The following is a 21,939-nucleotide window of genomic DNA, read 5'->3' as shown; positions in this document are numbered from 1 at the left end:
AGCCAATAAAAAAAATTAGTTCATCATCCTTTAATTAATTATTATTTTTGGTTTAATTACATTTAATTAAAATTCTTAAAAAATCAGTTTTAAAAATATCAGTAGATTAAAATTAAAAATAATATAATTTATTTCCTTTCAAACTTCACCTTTAACTGTTCAATGTGACCTTTGACCTTTCAATGCTCTTAAAAATAACAATATTAATATTCCAAAAATATTTATGTTATCGTATAGATGACCCAGCATGTTCAAGAATTCCTTGACGAACTAAAGGCTCAGCCTGAACCCAAGGTAGTAAATGACGACTATTTTTTTTTAAGACAACTACTTCTCCATCTTCTGTTTCTAGTTTACCATGATCGACTAAACTTCGCACCTGAATAAATAAATAAGTCTTATTAAAATTTACCTAAAGAAGTAAAAACACATAGTGGGATAAAACAGTAATCTACATACACAGTATAACATTGAATTGTGATCAGTGATTCACAAAACAGTCTAAAAGGAAACTAAAAAATATATAAGAAATAAAAATTAAAATGTTTCCATATTTACTCATCCAACTACACATTACTATAAAATGCCAAACTAAAACACTGTTTTTAGTAATTAATAACTGTAGCAGTTAATATTGAGGAAGAACAAAATCAAATAAATAAAATTCACACTTGCATTAAAATTTAGTAACCACATCTGCTTGTGGAAAATTAAAACATAGAGGTTTTTAAAACATAAAAAGCCACAATCTGAATATTTTACACAAGGTCAACATCATATTGGGTTAAAGAACAAAAAAAAGGATATTCAGAAAATTTGGCTGTTGTGCAAGGCGGTTTAGTTTTACCTGTTTAGGTAATATCACTCACCCACCGGGTTGGTCTAGTGGTGAACGCTTCCCAAATCTGCTGATTTCGAAGTCGAGAGTTCTAGCGTTCAATTAAAGACAGTTACTTTTATACGGATTTTAATATTAGATCGTGGATTCCGGTGTTCTTTGGTGGTTGGGTTTCAATTAACCACACATCTCAGGAATGGTCGAACTGAGAATGTACAAGACTACACTTCATTCACACTCATACATATCATCCTCTTAAGTATTATCTAAACGGTAGTTACTGGAGGCTAAACAGGGAAAAAGAAAGAAAGGTAATATCACTCATTAACAATAAAATCTCACATTTGCAGAAAATATGCTGTATTTTATGACAGCCAATAAGAATAACAGAGAAGCCAAAAAAAAAAATTAAGAAATAAAAAGTTTTTGAAATACATTGTAATGGAAGAATGCTGAAAATTATTTGGGTTGACAAAATGAACTTCTAAGATAAACTGCTAAAGAGAAGAAAATTAAAATGATCTTGTAAAAAGAAAAGCAAAGTAGGACAATTTATAAAGGATTACAAGATTATTTAATTTGTTTTTAGAAATCAGTTAATGAAGGTAAAAATTGTACCGATAGCAGATGACTAGTATATATAGGATACGCTAAACCTTGATTACATAAATATCAAAGTATATTTTTAATTAATAATTCTGTATTACTTAATTGAAAGAAAATATTTGAGCAAAATAAAAAGAAAAAGTAAATTAAAAACACACTAAAATATAAAAAGAATACTACTTAATACATCTTTAAAATGTTTACTTTTGAAGTTGGCAAGTTATTGGTAATTGTTTTTAGTTTTTGTTTTCAAAATGTTGAATAAAAAGAAATGAATTGTATCATTTATTATTGTTTAGTAAGTACTTTAAATCAATTTTTTTAAGTTATTTCATTCAAGGGTATCAACTTTAGAATTCTTCTACTTATTAAGTAATAAATTATATTTTCCTTTTACAGATATGAATCTAACAATGTCAAACTGCTGTGACAAATGATTTATTACGATTATTATTCAAAATTGTAAAATTGTTTTCAAAGACAAAATTTATATTTTTAAGCAGAAATGTGATTTTTTTCTTTTTGTGTGAATTTCTAGACTGATTAGTAATAATCACAATGTATGATGTTTTCAAGCACACTTTCCCTAAACTTTCAGGTTTGATTTCTCCAAAAAAAAAAAATTCAAGCAGAATTGTTACTGATACAAGGAAAAGAAACATAATAAAGAGATAAAAAGGTGAATTTCAGAGGCATAAAAGAGCGAATAACAAAAGTACAAGAACAGTATGAATTCAATATGTTTATCATTTTCAGAAAGGTAAGAAAGAAAAATATATTTAATAATACAATATAAGAAAATATAGTTCTGTAAGAAGCAATCCAATAAATTGTTTTTAAATAACTGAGTATTGGTTGTCTAACTGCTCATGGTCTGTTTCATATTATGACGTCTATTCCCTGCACATTGTTCCTCGTCTGTAGTGAGTGGTAGTACCGTTGGTTACTTTTTACAAATCATCCACTGCTATTACTTAACTCCTAATATTTAATCCAGCTCTTATTCAATAAATGTGAAAAAATAAAGTATATCTATAAGATATGCTAGAAATTTAATCACCAAGTTCCATGCTGATAAAATTATCTTTAAAAATGTGATGAAAAATACTTTTTCCTATTTTTTTATTAATAAAAATGTTTACAAATATTTATCAAAATAATTTTAGTGATAAAAATCAAGGGCATTTCACAGATTCAATTGTACTCTTCAGCAGTACATTGAAGAGTCAAATACTTGAAACTCTCAAACAACTACAAGTAGGTTTTATATTCAATTTTCATTGAGAAAGGAAAGAATGACAAACAAAATAGATTTTATTTAAAGTTCCTACCATAAAAAATAATGGTTGTGCAACTGTGTCTTTGTTTGCTGTCGGCTTACCACGAAGCACCCACACTTGAACACAAATTCACATCCAATCTACTTCAGTTGCCTTTCAGTTAATTAGAGAGTATCAGTTCATTGAGATCAAATGATTCTGTTAAATGTAGTGCTTTAAGTGATTAATTAATTTTTAAGTGTATTAGTGTTATATTTTTTTATTTCCTGGAATTAGTTAGAAACTTTAGTTAGTTAGAACCTGGAGTAGTTTTATTACTACAATTAATTATATTAACCGAATCATTAATTGGAATTAAAAAAAAAAAAAACAATTTTAATGTCTAAATTGGGAAAAAATAAAGCACTACACGCGCAGAGTAAAGAAATATTAATGAACATACTCGATTATATGACTGAAGAAGCAAAAATGGATAATTTTGAATTAATCCATAAAAAGTTCTTGACCATGTGTCAAAAGCAACAAAAGTAACGGTCACAACACTCAAAAAAATTAAATCTGAAGGGAAAAGAGAAAAACTCCATCTTTTGTGTCACCAAATAAAAAAAATTAAGATGTCTAAAAACATTACTGAGTTAGATAGTTTTGATATGTGCGCTATTAGATAGTAAGTCTGTAGTTATTATTTAAATGAACATAGTGTTCCTACACTAAGAAAACCTCTGCCAAAATTGAAAAAAGAGGGAGTGTTTCGTGGGCAAGGATAGTTTAAGAAAAATTTTTAAATCAATTGGTTTTAAATGGCAGAAAAGAAAACAAATAGATCTCTCCTTGTAGAAAAGCACCAGATACAATACGAGCAATTTCAATTTTTACATATTATAAAAGCATTTAAGGAAGAAGGTCATCCTATTGTCTACACAGACGAAACCTATATTCATGCAACTCACACACATGCCAAAGGTTGGCGTCTACTTAACAATAATGAAGAAAAAAATGAAAGTTCTGTATTCAAAAGGATCTAAAGCAATCATAGTGAATGCAGGCAGTGAAATGGGGTTCTTTTCTTGCTTGGCCATGTGGAAATCAAAATCAACATCTGGCAATTACAAGGAAATGAATTTCCAAAATTATTCCAAATGGATTAAATAAAGAAAACGTAATGCCAAATTTGCCAGAAAACAGTATGTTAGTAGCTGATAATGCTTCTTGACACAATACTGAGTTAGACAGGGCCCCGATATTATCTACTAAAAAAACTGAAATGCAGAACTGGCTAAGAAACCACAATATTCCCTTTAGAGAAGATATGTTAAAAATTGAATTTTATGAAACAAGGACCATCACAAACATTAAGTAATTGACAAAATTCTAGCTGAAAAGGAATATACCATTCTCTATCTTCCACCTTATCACCCAGAATTAGGTACAATAGAGTTAATTTGGGCTGAGTTGAAAAACTAGGAAGCAGAGAACAACACTACTTTTAGACTTGATGATGTAATGTAACTATGCGAAAAGAAAATTTCTGAAACGGAACCAGCTGAATGACAAAGGAATTGTGTTCATACTAAGAAGGTTGAAGAACATTGAAACGATCAGGGAATTTTAGAAAACATACTAGAATCATTTGTAATTAATGTGAGCAATGAACTGGACAAGTCCAGCAATAAAAAAAACAACAAAGAAGAAGATATTTATGGTGACCTACCTCGATTTGAATTGATGAAAGAAACATCATTGTGAAAATTATTATGGTAAGATAAAATACACATATTTTACTAGTTATACTAATTATAATGTAAAAATAACATAATATAACAAAGAAAATAACAATACTACTAGAAGAAAGTAATAAGTAATGTAATAATAACTATAAATAGAATTTATATCATAATAACTTTCATAGTGAAATTCTTTTAAAATGAGCCATGAATATTTATATGATATTCAGTGTAGAATTAAATAAATTAAAATCATAATAAAAATATTGAAATAGATTAAATTTAATAATTACAACAACATTTTCAATAAACAACTTTCGGAAAGTGTTAGTAAAATAAGATAAGACAAAAAAAAATTTTTTTTATGTTTCTCTATGTGTGATTTTTGAATTGCTTTTTTGCGTACATTACAGATCTGCAAATACAACTTTTCTATTACCTTAGTTTTTTAAATAAATTACACTTAAAAAAAATTAAGGGAAAATATAGTTAAAATGTGTAAAATTTATAATTTTGCATGGCCATACCTGTTAGAATGATTTCGCTGATGCTTTTCTTCTATAAATAGCCTCAGGCACATCCCAAATTAACGTCCAACAGTAATTTGCTAGCATGTTAGTATTTCATTTCCCTTTTAGTGGCTTTCCATCACTGAAATTTCTTGATGGAAATGTTCACCGTGTTCATCACTTATATCTCCAAAGTTGTCCGGGAAAACATCCAGATGTGAGTGGAGGAAATGTGTTTTCAGAGACATGTTACATCCCACAGCTCTGTATGAAGTAAGAAGTTGATTAACAATATCGTGGTAATTGTCAGATTTTTGTTTGGGGAAAACTTTTGCAAACGTCTTTAAATGATGATAAAAAGATGACAATCCTCAGTGAAACATAAGCTCATCAATACTTGTGCAATAAACCAAATTATTTTCATCAATAAAGTACTGAGAAAGTTTTTTTTTTGTCGGCTTCAAAAGCCCAAAATTTTTGTAATTTTTTGAAGTACATTCTTACCTTGCAGTCTTGATCCTAACAGTTCAAATTGATTTTTTGATAAATTGAAATCCCTAACAAAGTCATTTAATTCACCTTGTAATATATGATGTGGTTTATTGGAAGATAATTCAAAATCAAAATCATTGTTGTCTTCTTCAGTACTGCCTGATTCTTCATCGCTGCTCTCGAAACATACATTCACAGGTGGCTCAGGAAGTGGAATAATCTCACTGTGAGGTGCAGACCTGATTGCAGATTGCAATCGATATTTTACAGTGTTTAGATTTTTTAGAAATTTAGAAAGTTAAACAATAAAAAATGAGCTAACAAAATACAATATACTTATATTACATTCTCTTATTTGAGGATTAACAAATATTCCTTCTTTAATTTTTCCTTCACTTACATTTGGAAATTTCTGCTTGATGTACAAAAATCCTTCTTCACTGATTTAACAAAATTTTGAAAAAAAATCCCTTAATTAAAATTAAAAAAATTTTCAAAAATGGTGGGTGACAGAAAAATTCTGAGTTCATATTCATTGTCAGAATAAAAAAAAAAAAAAGATTAAAATTATGTATCGCATATTAGGAAACAAAAATTTTGTTTATCAGTATAATTTATTTTTACACAAACAAATAAAAGAATTATTGAAATAAATATAACTTTAAAAATAAATAATACATTAACAATAAAAAATATAAAAAAATAGGAACTGCTTATACATATTTTTCTTTTTTTAAAGTATAATGGCAGTAACGAAACTGGTATAAAGATGCATGAAACCTCGTACAGCTAGCATATGACTAGTTTTTAGTTGAACATACTGTACTGAGTCTCAGGAATGACTAGTTTGGGGGACCACGAGCAGATAGACAACCACTACCATACACATGCAGTCAGAGAATCAAAAAAGGTAAGCATGACAATAAATTCAGGATATCTTTGACAATCATCACAGAACATCAGAAAATAATGACAAGGAGTAACCCAAGCACTTTTTACATTGTCCCAATCAATAAACAGATATTGTTTTTGGGAGATACATTATTATAAATTTCATCAGCAGTAAATAACACATATTATCTAGATAAAATTGTTAACAACAGTTAGCTATTTACAGTTTTATGTTACTGACAAAGTGTACTATAATATTTGAAATAAAATATAACTAAGTTACAATTCTGCAATACTGAAATAACAAAAAAAAAAAAAAAATACCTCTAAATAAAGTGATTTAGGTGGTTTAGTATTTTGTACCAAATTTAATCCATGTCTGTGATTTAATGTTTTCATATAATTTGTTAATGAACGACTATAATTTGAAAACCATTCAATCTGAAAAAAAATCACAATGCATTAATATGCAAGTTCCTTACATAAATTAACAACTAAAACTATCAATTAACACAAAACAGGTTTAAATTTACTAATTCTTTATTTTTCCTACACTTTAATCATCAACCTGAAGCCCGACTGATTTGGTACTAACATTAGCTGCATACAAAGCCAGGCATACAAAAAGTATGATATAGTAAAAATCTATACAATAATGTTATAAAATTTCTTCACCTTCCAAAAAACTGTCATTGTTTGCTACATTAATCAGATACAAATATAATAAACATCTACTGCCAATTATTATGAATGTTACACCAAAGTCTCACACCGTTCACTTCCATTTTCCCATTATCCTGTAATTCTGACCCACTTCTCACTGCTTCCTTTACAATAGTCTTCAATCTGTAATGGCATCACATGAAAGATTTAACTGTCATTCATTTTTTTCATTCTTATTACATAAATTCATTTTCTAATTTTTTTTCTCTTAGATCCACCTGTCTTAGATCTATTTGGCTTTGGTGTTTCTAATTCCACATCTACCTTGTACTGAACTTTAATCCTTCAACCTAAAATATTTTCCATTTCTTTCAAATCACTATATACATTTCCTCTCCATACATTATTATGAAGTTATTAGTATGAAATACGAGAGGTGGATTAAAAAATATGTTACACCCTTGCCATATTCTTGAACTGAAAGGGATACATTAATGTCTTGAGGTGGCAGCACTGGTTGTGTCGTCTTCACATGAAAGATTTAACTGTCATTCATTTTTTTCATTCTTATTACATAAATTCATTTTCTAATTTTTTTTCTCTTAGATCCACCTGTCTTAGATCTATTTGGCTTTGGTGTTTCTAATTCCACATCTACCTTGTACTGAACTTTAATCCTTCAACCTAAAATATTTTCCATTTCTTTCAAATCACTATATACATTTCCTCTCCATACATTATTATGAAGTTATTAGTATGAAATACGAGAGGTGGATTAAAAAATATGTTACACCCTTGCCATATTCTTGAACTGAAAGGGATACATTAATGTCTTGAGGTGGCAGCACTGGTTGTGTCGTCTTCACGCTCCCCCAGTAGCAATTCTGTAAGATATTCAGTATGTACGTAGTATCGTTTGTCAATATGTGTCCTCTAGAGGTTTCATCCAGCATAGAAGTGCATTCAGTAGTCTGATTTCAGTGGGTAAAAAATTATAATTGTAGTGAAATTCATCCCCAAATTGTTGAGGTACAGTGAGAATGCAATATCACAACCCATGATCACAGAATGGTGTCAAATGTTCAGAAACTAACGAATAAATTTGAGTGACGAACTGCGTGCTGGGCAACCTTCAACTGCAAACACGACGGCTAACGCCGAATGCATGAATGAAATGATTTTGAGTAACTGACGCATTAAATTAGAGAGACTGCAAGTGAAATTAAAATCACTTATGGTAGTGTGTTTGCGATTATTGACGATCAGCTTGGTTGCTGTAAGATGTGTGCACAATGGGTGCCAGCCATATCTGTTGACAGAGGACCACAAACATCAATGTTTTTCGTCTGCTCTTTCTTTTCTTCAATGATATTCCAGGACTCATCCATAGTTTTTAAAACAAATCATCACAGGGGATGAGAACTGAATGCTTCATTACACTCCTGAGTGTACAACGAGCATCACATAAGTGTAGATACAAAAATTTGCCGCAGCCAAAAAAAAGTGAAAACATGTTTGAAAGGTTATGCTGACAATCTTTTTTGATTCTGAAGGAGTTGTTTACAGTGAATTAATGCCCCGAGGAACAACAATCAATGCCGAATATCTTACTGAGAAAATTAAAAAAATTTGCATAGGCCCATTAAAGATCGAAGACCCAGAAGATTGAGCAATGGGGTTGTTTTTCTTCATTTAGCTTATGTGACAAAGGAGTTACTGCAAAAATTCAAGTGAGACGTGTGGTCTCATCCTCCTTACTGCCTTGACCTAGCACCCTGCAACTACCCAACTACCACCTGCTTGGTCCTCTCATGTGAGATCTGGGAGAGGAGCATTTCACTAATGTTGAAGAACTGAAGGAAGCGGTCCTTAAATGGTTGAAGGAAATTGGACAAAATCTTTATGAGAGTGAAATCGGAAAACTTGTCACAAGGTATGAAAAGTGTTTAGAAAAACTTTGTTATTATGCTAAAAAATAAATAAAAAAATGTAGTTTTTTGTTCAATAAAAAAAATAAATTGTCTTATAAATGTGTTTGTTTCATAGATGGGGTGCAACTTACTTTCTGATAGTCCCTCATATTAGTTTATTAATTTTACCTATCAATTATTATGATTTTTAGTTGTTATACAACTACCAAAATAAAGATGTGAAATGAAATAATCTTACTGTATAAGGCCTGTAGGAACACTTTCCCAGGATACCGCTTCATAAAAAATATTAAAACATGCATTAAAATACTTGTAGTATGTCCACTTGATCACTTGTATTAACTGTTAAATGTACATACTATGATGAATAACTGATTTATGATATTATATATTATTCATATGAATTTAAGCAATTTAATATCATTATCTTTATTAAGTAGAATTTTTGGTGGTTCATTTACAATTCCTTTCATATACAGAATGTTTAAAAAAGAATATCAGGGTTTTAAAGCTGTTTAATATCTCCGAGCTTTGACCTGCAGTAGTAGCTCATAAATACAATTAAATAGTAACTATTATAGTTTTTTCTTACTACAAGTGTTCAATGTGAGCACATTTCATCATGCTGCACACAATCAACTGCAGGAAAGTTTATCTCAAACTTTAACCAATATGTCTGGAATAATGCAAGTGACAGCTGCTTCAATCCTGTACCTCAAATCATTTACATTAGAAGATAGCAGAGGCACATACCCAAGATCCTTTATAAAATTTCAAAGGAAAAATCACCTGGGATCAGATTGAATGGCCACCAGAAACAAGTTCTTTCACTGGGTCCAACCTAACCAGTAGTTAGAAATTTGTTATTCAATCAATCCAGTACAGTTATACCGGTGACAAGGAGCACCATCTTATCACCATCTAGCAATTAAGGAAAGAGCTGTAAATGCAGCATATCCGAATAAGCAACTCCTGTTACACTTGCTTCAGTGAAAAAGACGTGAAGTTTTTCAATGAAAAACTTTCTGTCTAGATATTACAGAGAAAACAGTTAATTTTGGGAGTTCCTTTCTGATTTTAAGAATTCTTAAGGATTTCTGGACAGATACAGTGTGTATCACCAGATACAGACATTATGCATGTTAACATTTCCACTAAAATGAAATGTGAATCACCACTAAACAAAATATGATAAAGAAAGTGACCATCTTCATGCTCCAAAAATTTGATCGTGAAGTCTGTATGCTCAGTGTAATCTGTGCATCTGTGTAGGCTTCAAAACCTGTAACAGCTGTGAACAATATGGACACATATATTATTTTTAATGCTTTTTAAGATTTAAGATTTTAAGTAAACTTTTTGAGTATTATCACGTTTTTCAATTAATTTTAATAACTATTTAGCATAATTCTTCAATGCAATACTACTGCATTGTAATCAGTATCTTACTTCATGTTCATTTAGATTAGCACGGACATCAGGTGGAAGCATACTGCCAAATTCCCACCGTAACTGCCTCAGTCTCTGCATTCTATTCCACCTATAATAGACAGAAAAAAGTATAATAAAAAATCAATAACATGATAAATGATCATAATAAAATGATAAATAATTGTTGTATTATTGTGATAACATGAAATATACAAAGTACCAGGTCAATTAAAAAGGAGCAAATCAAAAATTCTCAATTTAATTACAGAAGACAACAGTGAATGATAAGAGACAGAAGAACAAAATTAAAAATTAAACCTTCTGAAATTGAGCCCACAACTAATATTTACAGTACTTGAGTCATGACTTATCCACCTGGGCTGCAGGACTCCAAATAAAAATAAAAAAAATTTTTCATAACATTACACCTCGAAACAAATTTAATAAACATTTTAACTTAAACAATTAAATTTATTAAACATAGAAACTAAAATCCATACAAAAAGAGAAACTACAAGACGAGAATATTATGAACTGAATGTTAGTTAACGAAAAAAATCAGCATTTCACCATGGTTTCTAACCAAAAATTACAGTTCGATTTTATTTTAATGTTGCTTATGTAGTAGAGTGACATTTTTTTCTATGATACAATACCCTTAAATCTTATCTAAATTACTAGACTATTTTGCAATATAATAAACAGACTTCTAATCAACTCTAGAAACATTTTTCTTAAAACTGTATCATAAAAAACAGTCAAAATTATGTGACTATAAATGTAAAAAAACAGCAACCATTAATTTTTTAAATACAGATATTTACATGCACTGAAGTGCATAGCAATATAGTAGTAAATAATTTGATCAAACTGCAAACATCCATCTAAATAATAAACAAGTTTTTAACAATAAGAGTTATTTTTAATATATTACATAATAGGCTAAATGAAAACAGACATTACATTTAAATATACTATTTATAACACCCATAACAAAAATAATCAATATTAATATTCAGATGTTTATTATATTAAACAATGGAACTTTAAAAATGTTCATACTTTGTGAAGTACGTAAAGTACTAATGGTTGAAATTGGAGAGTTTTTTATGCAGCGAAACCTTTAGAGCACAAAAAATAAAACAGTAACAAATGATAATACAACAGTAATTTATTTACTATTATAACCAGCAGCAAGCAGGTTGCAGAAGTAAAAGTCAGGATTAGGGTAGGCAATATAAAAAAAGAATGCAACCTTCAACCAGACTGATTTCAAAGTAGTATAATTTATTAATTACAATAGCGAGGATAAACTTACACATACGCATGAAGGCAGCGTTTATTACGTATAACACCTGTTGATTGAATAAGATAAAGGCCAAGGATACTTCTTTCTTCAGGCTGTGAAAAGTTGTGAGTAGTAGACCTGTAAAAATAAATAACATTAAATCAAATTCATAGCAATAAAATATATCTTAAAAAATAAAGGCAAACAACAACAAAGAAACCCGGTTGTGTAAATAATACATAAAAAAATGAAGAAATTTTGGCAAAATTGTTTTGTTAAAAATCATAATTTATAGTAGTTTCATGTTTCAATTTTCTTAATATATTTCTCAACACAGTAATATGTTAAAAATTTTGTTAAAAAATATGATTAATCACTTATTTTGAAATAATTTATTTAAAAGTATTAAGGAATAGATAATTTATTCATTCATACCTTGTTAAATTGTTAAATGAGTCCACCTCACTGAATTTAGAATATTAATTACACCTTCATTTTGGGCTTGCTTATTTGCTGAATTAAATTTAAGAAATAAGTTAAAAAAACAGAGGCTAGTAAATAATGCAAATAATTTACACAAAAGTAATCCACAAATAAAATTTTAAATATGGGGGTGATGTAATGTGGTTTATTTGAACAAATATATATATATATATATATATATGTGTGTGTGTGTGTGTGTGTGTGTGTGTGTGTGTGTGGGGGGGGGGGGGGTGATGTAATGTGGTTTATTTGAACAAATATATATATATATGTGTGTGTGTATGTGTGTTAAAAGCATTGTGCTACTGTGAAACCCATGGTATCAAAAAATTTGTCATTTGTACAGATTCATTGAGCTTATTATCTGCCTTAGATAACAAATCTACAACAGATACATCACTTGAAATGATTCTTAAATTTGTGCCACAAACTAACACACCGAGGATCATTGTTCTCTTTCTAGACAAATGGGGAAGTAGATTCCATTCCAGACAATGGGGAAGTAGATGATGCTGCTAGAACTGCCTCCAGTCAAAGAGGTTGGAAGGCTGGAAGGCTGGAGGATGTGATGAATGCAGCCACAACCAATGTTATCTCTGTGTGGCAGCAAAATTGAGCTACTATGCATGCAAATTACACACAATCAAGCAAAGTATCAACAGATGGTCAATACTTGAAGAATGTAGTCGACGAGAACAAGTTTGCATCACCAGGCTAAGAATTGGGCATACATGGCTAACTTCATTCTACCTTCTCCAGAGGCTATAACAGCCTAACTGCTTTTTTGGGGGCCCATTTACAGGGAGGTAGAAGCATGGCAACATACTGAAAGGCAATATCACAGAAGACCTTGCAAATAACCAGCTAGCATTGGAGAGAACTATCAATTTTCTAAAGGCTGTGAAGCTTCTTTTGTAGTGTATAAAATACTGCAGTTGAAATAATGTGATTTTCTGTGACTGAATGAATGAAATGGGTAGGCTATAGGTCTCAGAATATAAAAAAATCCAACGCCCATGTCTGTGCAGTTACACCTATGCACATGTCTGAGACAGGCAACGACATTGTGTTTTGCTGCTATCACTTATGTCAACCAACAGGACAATGACATTGCTCAGAAGCTCCTCGTGAAGTACAGGATTACGGTTACGGTTGTGCTTCTCGACTTCTCTGCTGTCAACAAGATTGGAAGGATGACCGATGACTGAGAGGATGATCTATAGTTGCTGGCATTGGGCAAAGTGTGGATGGGGAGTGCTCATACCTGCTCCCGGTGGTGAAAACCTTTCATTTTGTGTTTAGCCTCTGGAACCACCATAAGGTTTACTTCAGCAGATGATGTGTATGAATGTAAATGAAGTGTAATCTTGTACAGTCTCAGGTCGACTAATCCTGAGATGTGTGGTTAATTGAGACCCAACTACCAAAGAATACTGGTATCCATTATCTAGTATTCAAATCTGTATAAAAGTAAATGCCTTTACTAGGATTTGAATCTTAGAACTCTGCTCTGCTCTTAGAACTTGCTCTGCCCAATTCTTGCACCATTCAATGTGAGACAGTCAGTTCAGCCATGTCTGAACTGGATTGTCCCATGGGTAGGGGTATCAGAGCCTTTATTGCTATGTGCGAGCCCTGGGATTCAATATAGCAGGTCAGGCAGTACCCAACTGCCCCGCCTGATTTAAATCTGTGGGAGGCGGTTGACTGGAGGAACCCAGGCAAGATCAGTGATACAGGGCATGTCCCAATGCCTCATTGCCCACATCTTGTAATATCTTGACTGACAAAACTTCACACATGCAAATTTCTATTTCCACACATTCTGTGGCAGAGGGTTTGCAGTAAAACCCTCATCCTGATGAGCAGGTTGTCTTCACAAGTGAAGTGAAAGGAAGAGTATGATTTCTCATATCAGCCTTTTCATGATAGATCAAAACATCATGGAAGTTGCAGGAGGACCTGTAAAGGAGACAAAAAAGATTGGAATTGGACTGTTAACAGTTAACAATTCACAATCATTACAGCTACTGAAATCCAAGAAGATGGTAGTTATGGACATTGAGGTTTCACCACATGAAATGTTAAATACCTCAGAAGGAGTAGTCATGTGCTGGGACTGCTGAACTGCTCAGAGGAGGAAATCGTCGAGGAGCTTCATGAACAAGCAGTTGTGTGTCAGTTATTAAACACATGAGGCAACAGAGAAGTTTTACCCTCCGTGTCAGATGTCCTGATGTTTAACAAAGCCATGTGAACCAAAAAAATAAAGGCTGCATTTCATAATCTGGATATTCATCTGTTCAAAGGGATCCACTTTTGTGTGTCAATTGTCACGGGCACTAGTCTGCGAGATCACAGATTTTATTATCTTACAGGCTAATTTTAAAATTAAGATTGGTAAAATCTGTTTACTTTCAGTTTGATAGATAAATTTAATGTTTTTTATGGATTTTGCTTAATCTTCTAATAATAATTTCAATATTGTGTGAAGTACTAAAAACAGTAAAAATACCATATCTTAACCAAATTCAATGGAAAATCTTTGCTGATAGTTTTAAAAATAAAACTAGCCAAATAAAAAGGATCCCATCTTGTACAAGTATATAATTTACCACACTCCAGACAGTTAATTACAGTGTGAGTTGTAATTTAGCCATTTCAAACAATTTGTTCAAACTGTCATTTTTCAATCTCCTTGAATAAATTTATCAGTGCAAGATTGTAGAACCAGAGTTGGAACCTCAATTGGTCATTTCTCATTTTGGTTATCAGTAAAACTTATTCAATTACTTTTGAACTGCTCAACCAATTTGTAAAAATTTTCAATCATGAAATTGTTGCTTCAGCATAAAAGTAGTAAATCTCAGATGGTATTACACAATCAGAATCAAAAAAATCTTATCAGTGAAAAATGTTCGTTTTTAATAATTTCACTTTCCAAAAAGGTTTACTATTATTGAATGATATGAGGATAATTAAATATATTAAAAAGTGCTTAATTTAATGACAGGGATGCCAGTTTATAATTTAGAAACCATATTTCTTATTTGCATATTTTTAATTACAGGTATAGTTTTATATATACTTGTTGAATAATCCTAGTACAATTGTGAAAGATGTCTGGATATATTCAATCAACTATTCCCATGAGCAAAAACACAACTACATTAACGAACAATTTGTTTTCAAGATATGTAAAAAAAGATTAATAAACTTACATGAAACTGGTAATGAACTGATCCATGTTTTTCATTTCTTCTAGAACAGCCTGAACACCCAAATCCTTAAACATTAAAAAAAATTGCTTTATTTATATTAAAATAGTTTATAATTCCTTTCCCTAACTTATAACCAATAAACTGAATCAATGTCAATAGGATAGTTCACAAAAACAAGAGACTTCAGACTACAATTCAAATTAAAGTGACCACTTTAATTTATACTCATCACATGCATCCAGCAATAAACAAATAGGGTATTTAATTCATCAATAATAAACTAACGCATTAAAGAAACAAATAAAATTTAGTTCTTGAACAAAGACTACGTCCCAAAAAGGACAAAAGGTTCAGAAAAGGGTTAAAAACATTTATACAATAAATTCCCTAACCAATTAAGAACAAAAAATATAAAGAAATCTTAGACTTGGAAAGACAAAATATTCATAACACAAAAGATTTGAACATAAAATCTATAACACCCAACATAACAAGACAATTTTATAAGTAATGCCAGGAAAAAGCAACAGTAGTTCCATCCATGGAGTGGAAGCATCTCAGCCTTTCACATAGCAGGTCCTGGGTTCCATTTATTTAATTTTCTAGATCTTCCATTCCAAATACCCATGCACAAGAGTTGAGTAAATGTGATTAATTAATCACCAACCAAAAGAAAGAAAATAAAAATTCAACTATCACTATAGTTTTGTATATTTAAAAAAAAATTGCTGTAGAAAAACTGGTTAATTCGTAGTTATGTTAATTTTAAAAATAGAATTAAAAACAATGCACTTCACAGCTGCAAAAACCACACAATCAGACAAAATAGTAATGCACATAAAAGTAGTTATGTTATCAAAATCTGTAATTACAACTCATTTTTAATGAGTTGTAAAGAGAGACTGAGACAAAAAAAAGAGTTAGAAACGATAAATCATATTTCTAGTGACAACCCAACAACAAGTTAACTACCCGGAATATCTTTGTTTCCGGTAAAATAATCTTAAAATTGTTTGTCAGGAGATAACTGGTCACATTTTTTTTCATAAATAATCATTACAGTAAATATACAGGTTGGGTAAACGGTAATTATATTTAAGTCACACACTAAAATCATGGGTATTATACTGAAAGCCATTCAACAAGAATAAGAATAACCAGTCTGGATAAAATTCTGATGGCTAGATTCTGAGTTAATACGTTTTTAGTATTGTTTTACATCAGAAAAATGTACCTTAGAATTTAAAAGAGTTTGCAAGGAATTCTTTTAAATATGGTCAAATTTTAGTATAATCAGTAATTTTAAAGTTTAACTTTTTAAAGTAGCCTACTACGAAAACGAAATGAAATGTAACCTACTTCAAAACTTATCTAAGAGAAAATTAATAATTGTTTTAAAATAAAAATAAAACCTTTTTTCTAAACATGAGTTTCACAAATAAAAGAAAGATTTAATAATCTATTTCATTATTTGATAATGAATCTCAAGATGGTAATTTTCATATGTGTAGCAGAAAACAATTTTCGCACTTGATGAGAAACTGCATTTTTCTGCTATCTTCTTTAAAACATGACATTTTCCCCCTTTTTTCACAATTAACTAATCCACTGCCTCCTTTCTCCACACAATTTTTGTCTACAAAAATCACACAGCTGAAATACTTTTGATATATGCTGTAAATCTTCAAATGACAAATCAACAGCTATATTTATAAAAACTTTTATACACTAACGCTGATATCAGATTTTTTATAATTTAGATCTGTTTATATATAAGCATTAATTATTAAATTATTCCCTAGAAGGAAAGAGTAATTATCACAGCGTAATTCTCAAAAAAGCTAAGGATTGCCAAATTCATGAATTCCAAAATTTAGGGTGTTTAATTAAAATATAAACATTACAATAAATAACCTGTTGTAGTCAAAAATGACCCTGCAATCCAAATGAAGAGTTAATATGGTAAGGGGACTAAAAAATGGAAATAGCTCACAGAATTTCCTTTTAATAGCTTCCAATGTTGCAATAGAAAGTTTTAAAACAAAAGTAATGAAATGTAGTACATGGACCACTGAATATATAAATAGGAGGAGAAAAGATTATGAAGGTAGAGAATTCTGTAATTTGGGAAGTAAAATTACTAAAAATGGATGAAGCAGGAGTAATGTAAAATGGCAAATAGCAGAAGCAAAACAGGCTTTCAGTTACAAATATAATTTGAATTTGCTTACATCAAAAATTCATTTAAGGAAAACAATTTTGAAAGTATATGTTTGTTGATTAGTTTTATATGGAAGTAAAACTTGGATGATCGTAGTACCTAAGAAGAAATGATTAGAAGCTTTTGAAATGTGGTCCTATGGGAGAATGTTAAAAATCAGATGGGAGGATAAAGTGACAAATGAAGGGATGTTGAGGCAAATTGATGAAGAAAGATGCATTGGGAAAATATAGTTAAAAGAAGAGACAGTTACAGGCTACATATTAAGGCATCCTAGAATAGTGGCTTTGATATTGGAGGGGCAGGTAGATGGGAAAAATTGTGCAGGTAGGCAACATTTGGAATATGTAAACAAATTGTTAGGAATGTAGTATGTATGGGGGTTTACCGGAATCAAACGACTGGCAATAGATAGGGAATCTTGGACACCTGTATCTAACCAGTCAAATGACTGAAGACAAAAAAATGTTTTTGTTTCTAGGGTACAAAACTAAATGAAAAGATTAAAAAATACTTAATTAAAGGTTCTAAAACCATAAGTCTTCACCTAATTTTTTGTAGGTATAAAGGATTAACAAATTACATTAACACTAGTAACAAAATATTATGAGAAAAAATCACATGGTAAATTACAATTACTTACATCGTATGGAGGTATAATATCTTGTGATCGATGAAAATCTCTCACTAACTTAAAAGCACGTTCTCCGAACATTATACGGATAACACCACAAAAACAGTCAGCCTCACTTAACCTCAACTAAACGTTTGTTTCAAATGAAATCTTTTTAGCGGGAAAGACCAGAAAATTACAGTACGTACGATGAAAATAAAAGCTTGCTTAACGAGGCTGACAATCACTGTGCATGGAATATTTCTCTTTCTAGTAAAATTAGGTTCATTCTGTAACCGAGTATTCTGTAATGCAGTATGTTTAACTGTTTACATAAATAACAAAAATTCTTTCCATAAATAAAATTTATTATCATTTTGTTAATTTTAGACAATTTATTTAAAAATATTTGGAGTACTTATAAATATTCTTATTGTATACAATACAAAAACGAATATAGTTTATCCTTGTATTATTAGATTATTATGACACTTCCTCCATCAAGTTTGTCATAAAATGTATGATCTCTTTATAAGAATAAAGGTTATCAAAATATTTAATCAGAGTTATATTTATGTGCTTAATGAGGGAGAGATTTATATGCATATCCTTAATGAGTATTAATATTGAAGATGTTTACAGCAATAAACATCATCGTTAAATAACAGTCCTATATCGTGTAAATTATAATTATTAATTAATAGCTTACTCATTTATAAGTATTCATACAATAGCTAAGTAATTTTTGTAACGCATTTTCGACTAATATTCAACACTAATGTTTACTTTTCATTTTATGTAAACTGATTTGAAAGCAATGTTAAAGCCACAACTTTATGACATAATTAATTCACATTAAAAAATAAAGTACTATTTCGATGAATCATTAAAAAAAAATACGGCATCAGGTTCTGCGTCTTCCACCTTACCATCTCAATTTAAATTCAATCAAGATGATTGTATTATCGGCTCTGAAAAGATACGTCCATATACTTATTACTATTTATACTGGCGGCTTTCCCCACCGCCTGTCGCCAGCATATACTTGCCTTGTCAACCTATTATGACCCAACTCTCCTACTCACGTGACCGTGTACTAGTTGAAAATAGTGCCGTGCTTTCGCAGTGCAGTTATCTTTATAATTGATTGTAAGAGTATTTTGTGTGTGTGTGAGTTAAAAATGTCTGCAGTTTTACCTGATTTACGAAGTCAGAATAAGAAAATTGTGTATAATGTTTATCGTTATTTTCAAGATTTAAAGTGATGTTTTTCCAGAGTATTTTTCTTACGCTCAACAAGCTACAGCAGATGCTTGTGTTTCGCTCTGTTAAGCGAATTAATACAGAGGATAATAAGAGCGCTACCAAAAAGAAAGCCGGTAGCAAAACAAGTGTAAATTCTTTATCTTCTCTGAAAAAAAAACGACCGCATAATAAACCAGTGACAGATTTGAATAATTTTTATAAGGACGTGATTCGTATAACCATACTTCAGTTCTATGACCGTGGTAAGTATCCTACTATTCACAAAGTAAAACACACGTTACCATAAAAAATTAATTATAGAGGTAGCGTGATGTCTTTATGGAGAATTTTTAAGGATCTTGGATTTTCTTTAAAAAAATGTAACGATAGTAAAAAGTTTATAATGGAAAGGCAAGATATTGTTTTATAACGGGAGGCATTCCTTCAAAAATGCATAATATTCGAAACGAAGAAAATCCACCATTTATTATTTATTTAGATGAAACTTGAGTAAATCAAAACCACTCGAAAAATTATATTTGGCAAAATTTGTCATGTGCAGGTGGTTTGAAGGTTGCTGTCAATAAAATCTGCCGTTTAATTTTGTTGCATACTGTATCGGGCAGGTATAGTTTTATTAATAATGCCGAACTATTGTTTAAACCGAAGAAATCTGGTGATTTTCATGACGAAATGAATGCAGAGGTTTTTACTGATTGGTTGACGGATTTGTTTTGTGGATTAGAAGAAGGATGGATCATTGTCATGGATAACGCAAGTTACCATTCCAGGCATAATGAAAAGGGAAAGGTGCCGACTAGCAACACAAAGACATCTAACATAAAGGAATTATTAAAAGAGAAAAACATTGAACCTGGTTCTTCAGTCAATAAGCTTGATCTGCTAAATATTACTCAGCAACGTAGTAGAAAATAAAAAATTTACGCGGTTGAGGAGTTGGCCGAAAGTATGGATCACGAACTGGTACACCCTGCACCCAAAAACTGTCAATTTAACCTAATTAAACTTCTGTAGGCGCAGATTAAAAGATATGTTGCTGATAGAAACTATATTTTTAAAATAAAAGATGTTAAAGTGTTTCTAAATGATACCATTGAACGTGTTACCACTAACGGTGGGTTAGGTGCATTAGTCACGATGAAAAACTTCAGGAAGACGATTTTGAAGAAGAAACAATGAATCGTTTATTATAAATCTCCGGGACGACGAAGAGAGTGAATCTGACGATTTATCAGAGTAACGTACTTTTTAATTTTAAGGTTATAAAATAAACTAAATTTTTATATTTTACGGAGATTTTGTGGTCAAGTTAAAAATTATATTTACTTTTTTTTAACATGGAGTTTGTACATCAGTAGAATTCATATTATTCAAGTGATATAAATTTAAGTGATCATTTATTTAACCACCTTTCAATGCATAAGTGTGAGTGATCAACATCGCAGTTCCAAAGGTTTTCATAGAAATTTCCCGATGTAAAAAAAAACTGTTTTAACAATGTCGGTAATTTACTAAATTTTTAACAGTTATTTAGACTCATTTTATATGAACTGTTTTTAGAATAGGTATATAAGAAATAAAGGTTGATTATTGTAACGTTTTCTTATCGTAACTGCTTTCCGAGACGTTGATTTATCGTTATCGCTATGATAAAAATTGTTTATGTATATATTTTATAATCCTACATTAAAATTATGCCTATAGTAGTATTTATTAATAACTTAGATGGAATAATATTATAGTACAACCAAAACTATAAAAAAGTGCTTAATTTTTCAGTTATTTTAGGCCAGTAGAAAAATATACATTAAAAATTATTATTGCAAAGATGATGATTATGTTATTTAGATTAGATTATTTTATTCCAAGATAAGCGGTCAATTATTACGCAATGAACTGTACAGAAATTACAGAAACATTGCTTACTGTTTTAAACAGGCTTGTGTGACAGAGCATATATGTTGTGTACGAGTATGAACTGAGATCCTATGGCAGATCTCACTGTATACTGCGCCCGCAACTCGCCGTTATTATTGGTAATTAGTATAGTAATAACACATTTTTAATATCAGAAAAAAATTAGCTAAGGAAAAGATGGGTAAAACGAATTAAGATGATTGGAAACCATATTGCGAACATGAAAAAAGCTGCAACTGGTATAAAAAGATGCAAGCGCTAATAATCAACGAAATGACATAAATTTATCTTACATCTAGACAGTCGTAGTGAAAGTTACTGTTCCGATGAAGACAAAGAACATTGTGAACTTTACAGGAACTGGACATATAATGAAAATTTCAAGTAAGTGTTAGTATTAATAATAATGGTACAATGAATAATGAAAACAATCGTACAAAAAAGAAGAAAATTCTAAATATTGTACATTTAATTTTGCATAATTACGAATACGTTATACATTCAAGCACTAACTGAATGTAGTCCTTGAAGATTTTTGTAGTTTAAAAGCACACATAAATTGAAA

General features: G+C 30.4%; 1 protein-coding gene across 4 annotated transcripts in view; it reads right to left on the bottom strand.

Moving 5' to 3' along the window:
• The window catches only part of LOC142325950 (DNA replication complex GINS protein PSF1-like), a 30,513-nt gene extending 11,742 nt beyond the window's left edge, over window positions 1-18,771 (bottom strand). For 2 of the 4 annotated variants that reach the window (XR_012756632.1, XR_012756631.1), the window contains exons 1-6: window positions 18,222-18,748; window positions 15,358-15,422; window positions 11,684-11,791; window positions 10,384-10,474; window positions 6,665-6,781; window positions 150-379 (exon numbers count right to left, since the gene is read on the bottom strand). Coding sequence is in view for 1 of the 4 variants with exons in the window: in XM_075367913.1 (XP_075224028.1) it covers window positions 227-379; window positions 6,665-6,781; window positions 10,384-10,474; window positions 11,684-11,791; window positions 15,358-15,422; window positions 18,222-18,293 (606 nt within the window). In the remaining 3 variants the exon portion in view is untranslated. Of the gene's footprint in view, window positions 1-25; window positions 380-6,664; window positions 6,782-10,383; window positions 10,475-11,683; window positions 11,792-15,357; window positions 15,423-18,221 lie in introns of those variants that run through there. The other 2 variants (XM_075367913.1, XR_012756633.1) reach the window with 2 other exon arrangements.
• Window positions 18,772-21,939: the final 3,168 nt, after the last annotated feature.

Source organism: Lycorma delicatula, chromosome 6 (assembly GCF_047948215.1).
Source record: "Lycorma delicatula isolate Av1 chromosome 6, ASM4794821v1, whole genome shotgun sequence".
Classification (NCBI taxonomy): domain Eukaryota; kingdom Metazoa; phylum Arthropoda; class Insecta; order Hemiptera; family Fulgoridae; genus Lycorma; species Lycorma delicatula.
This window is presented reverse-complemented; position numbering and strand designations above follow the sequence as displayed.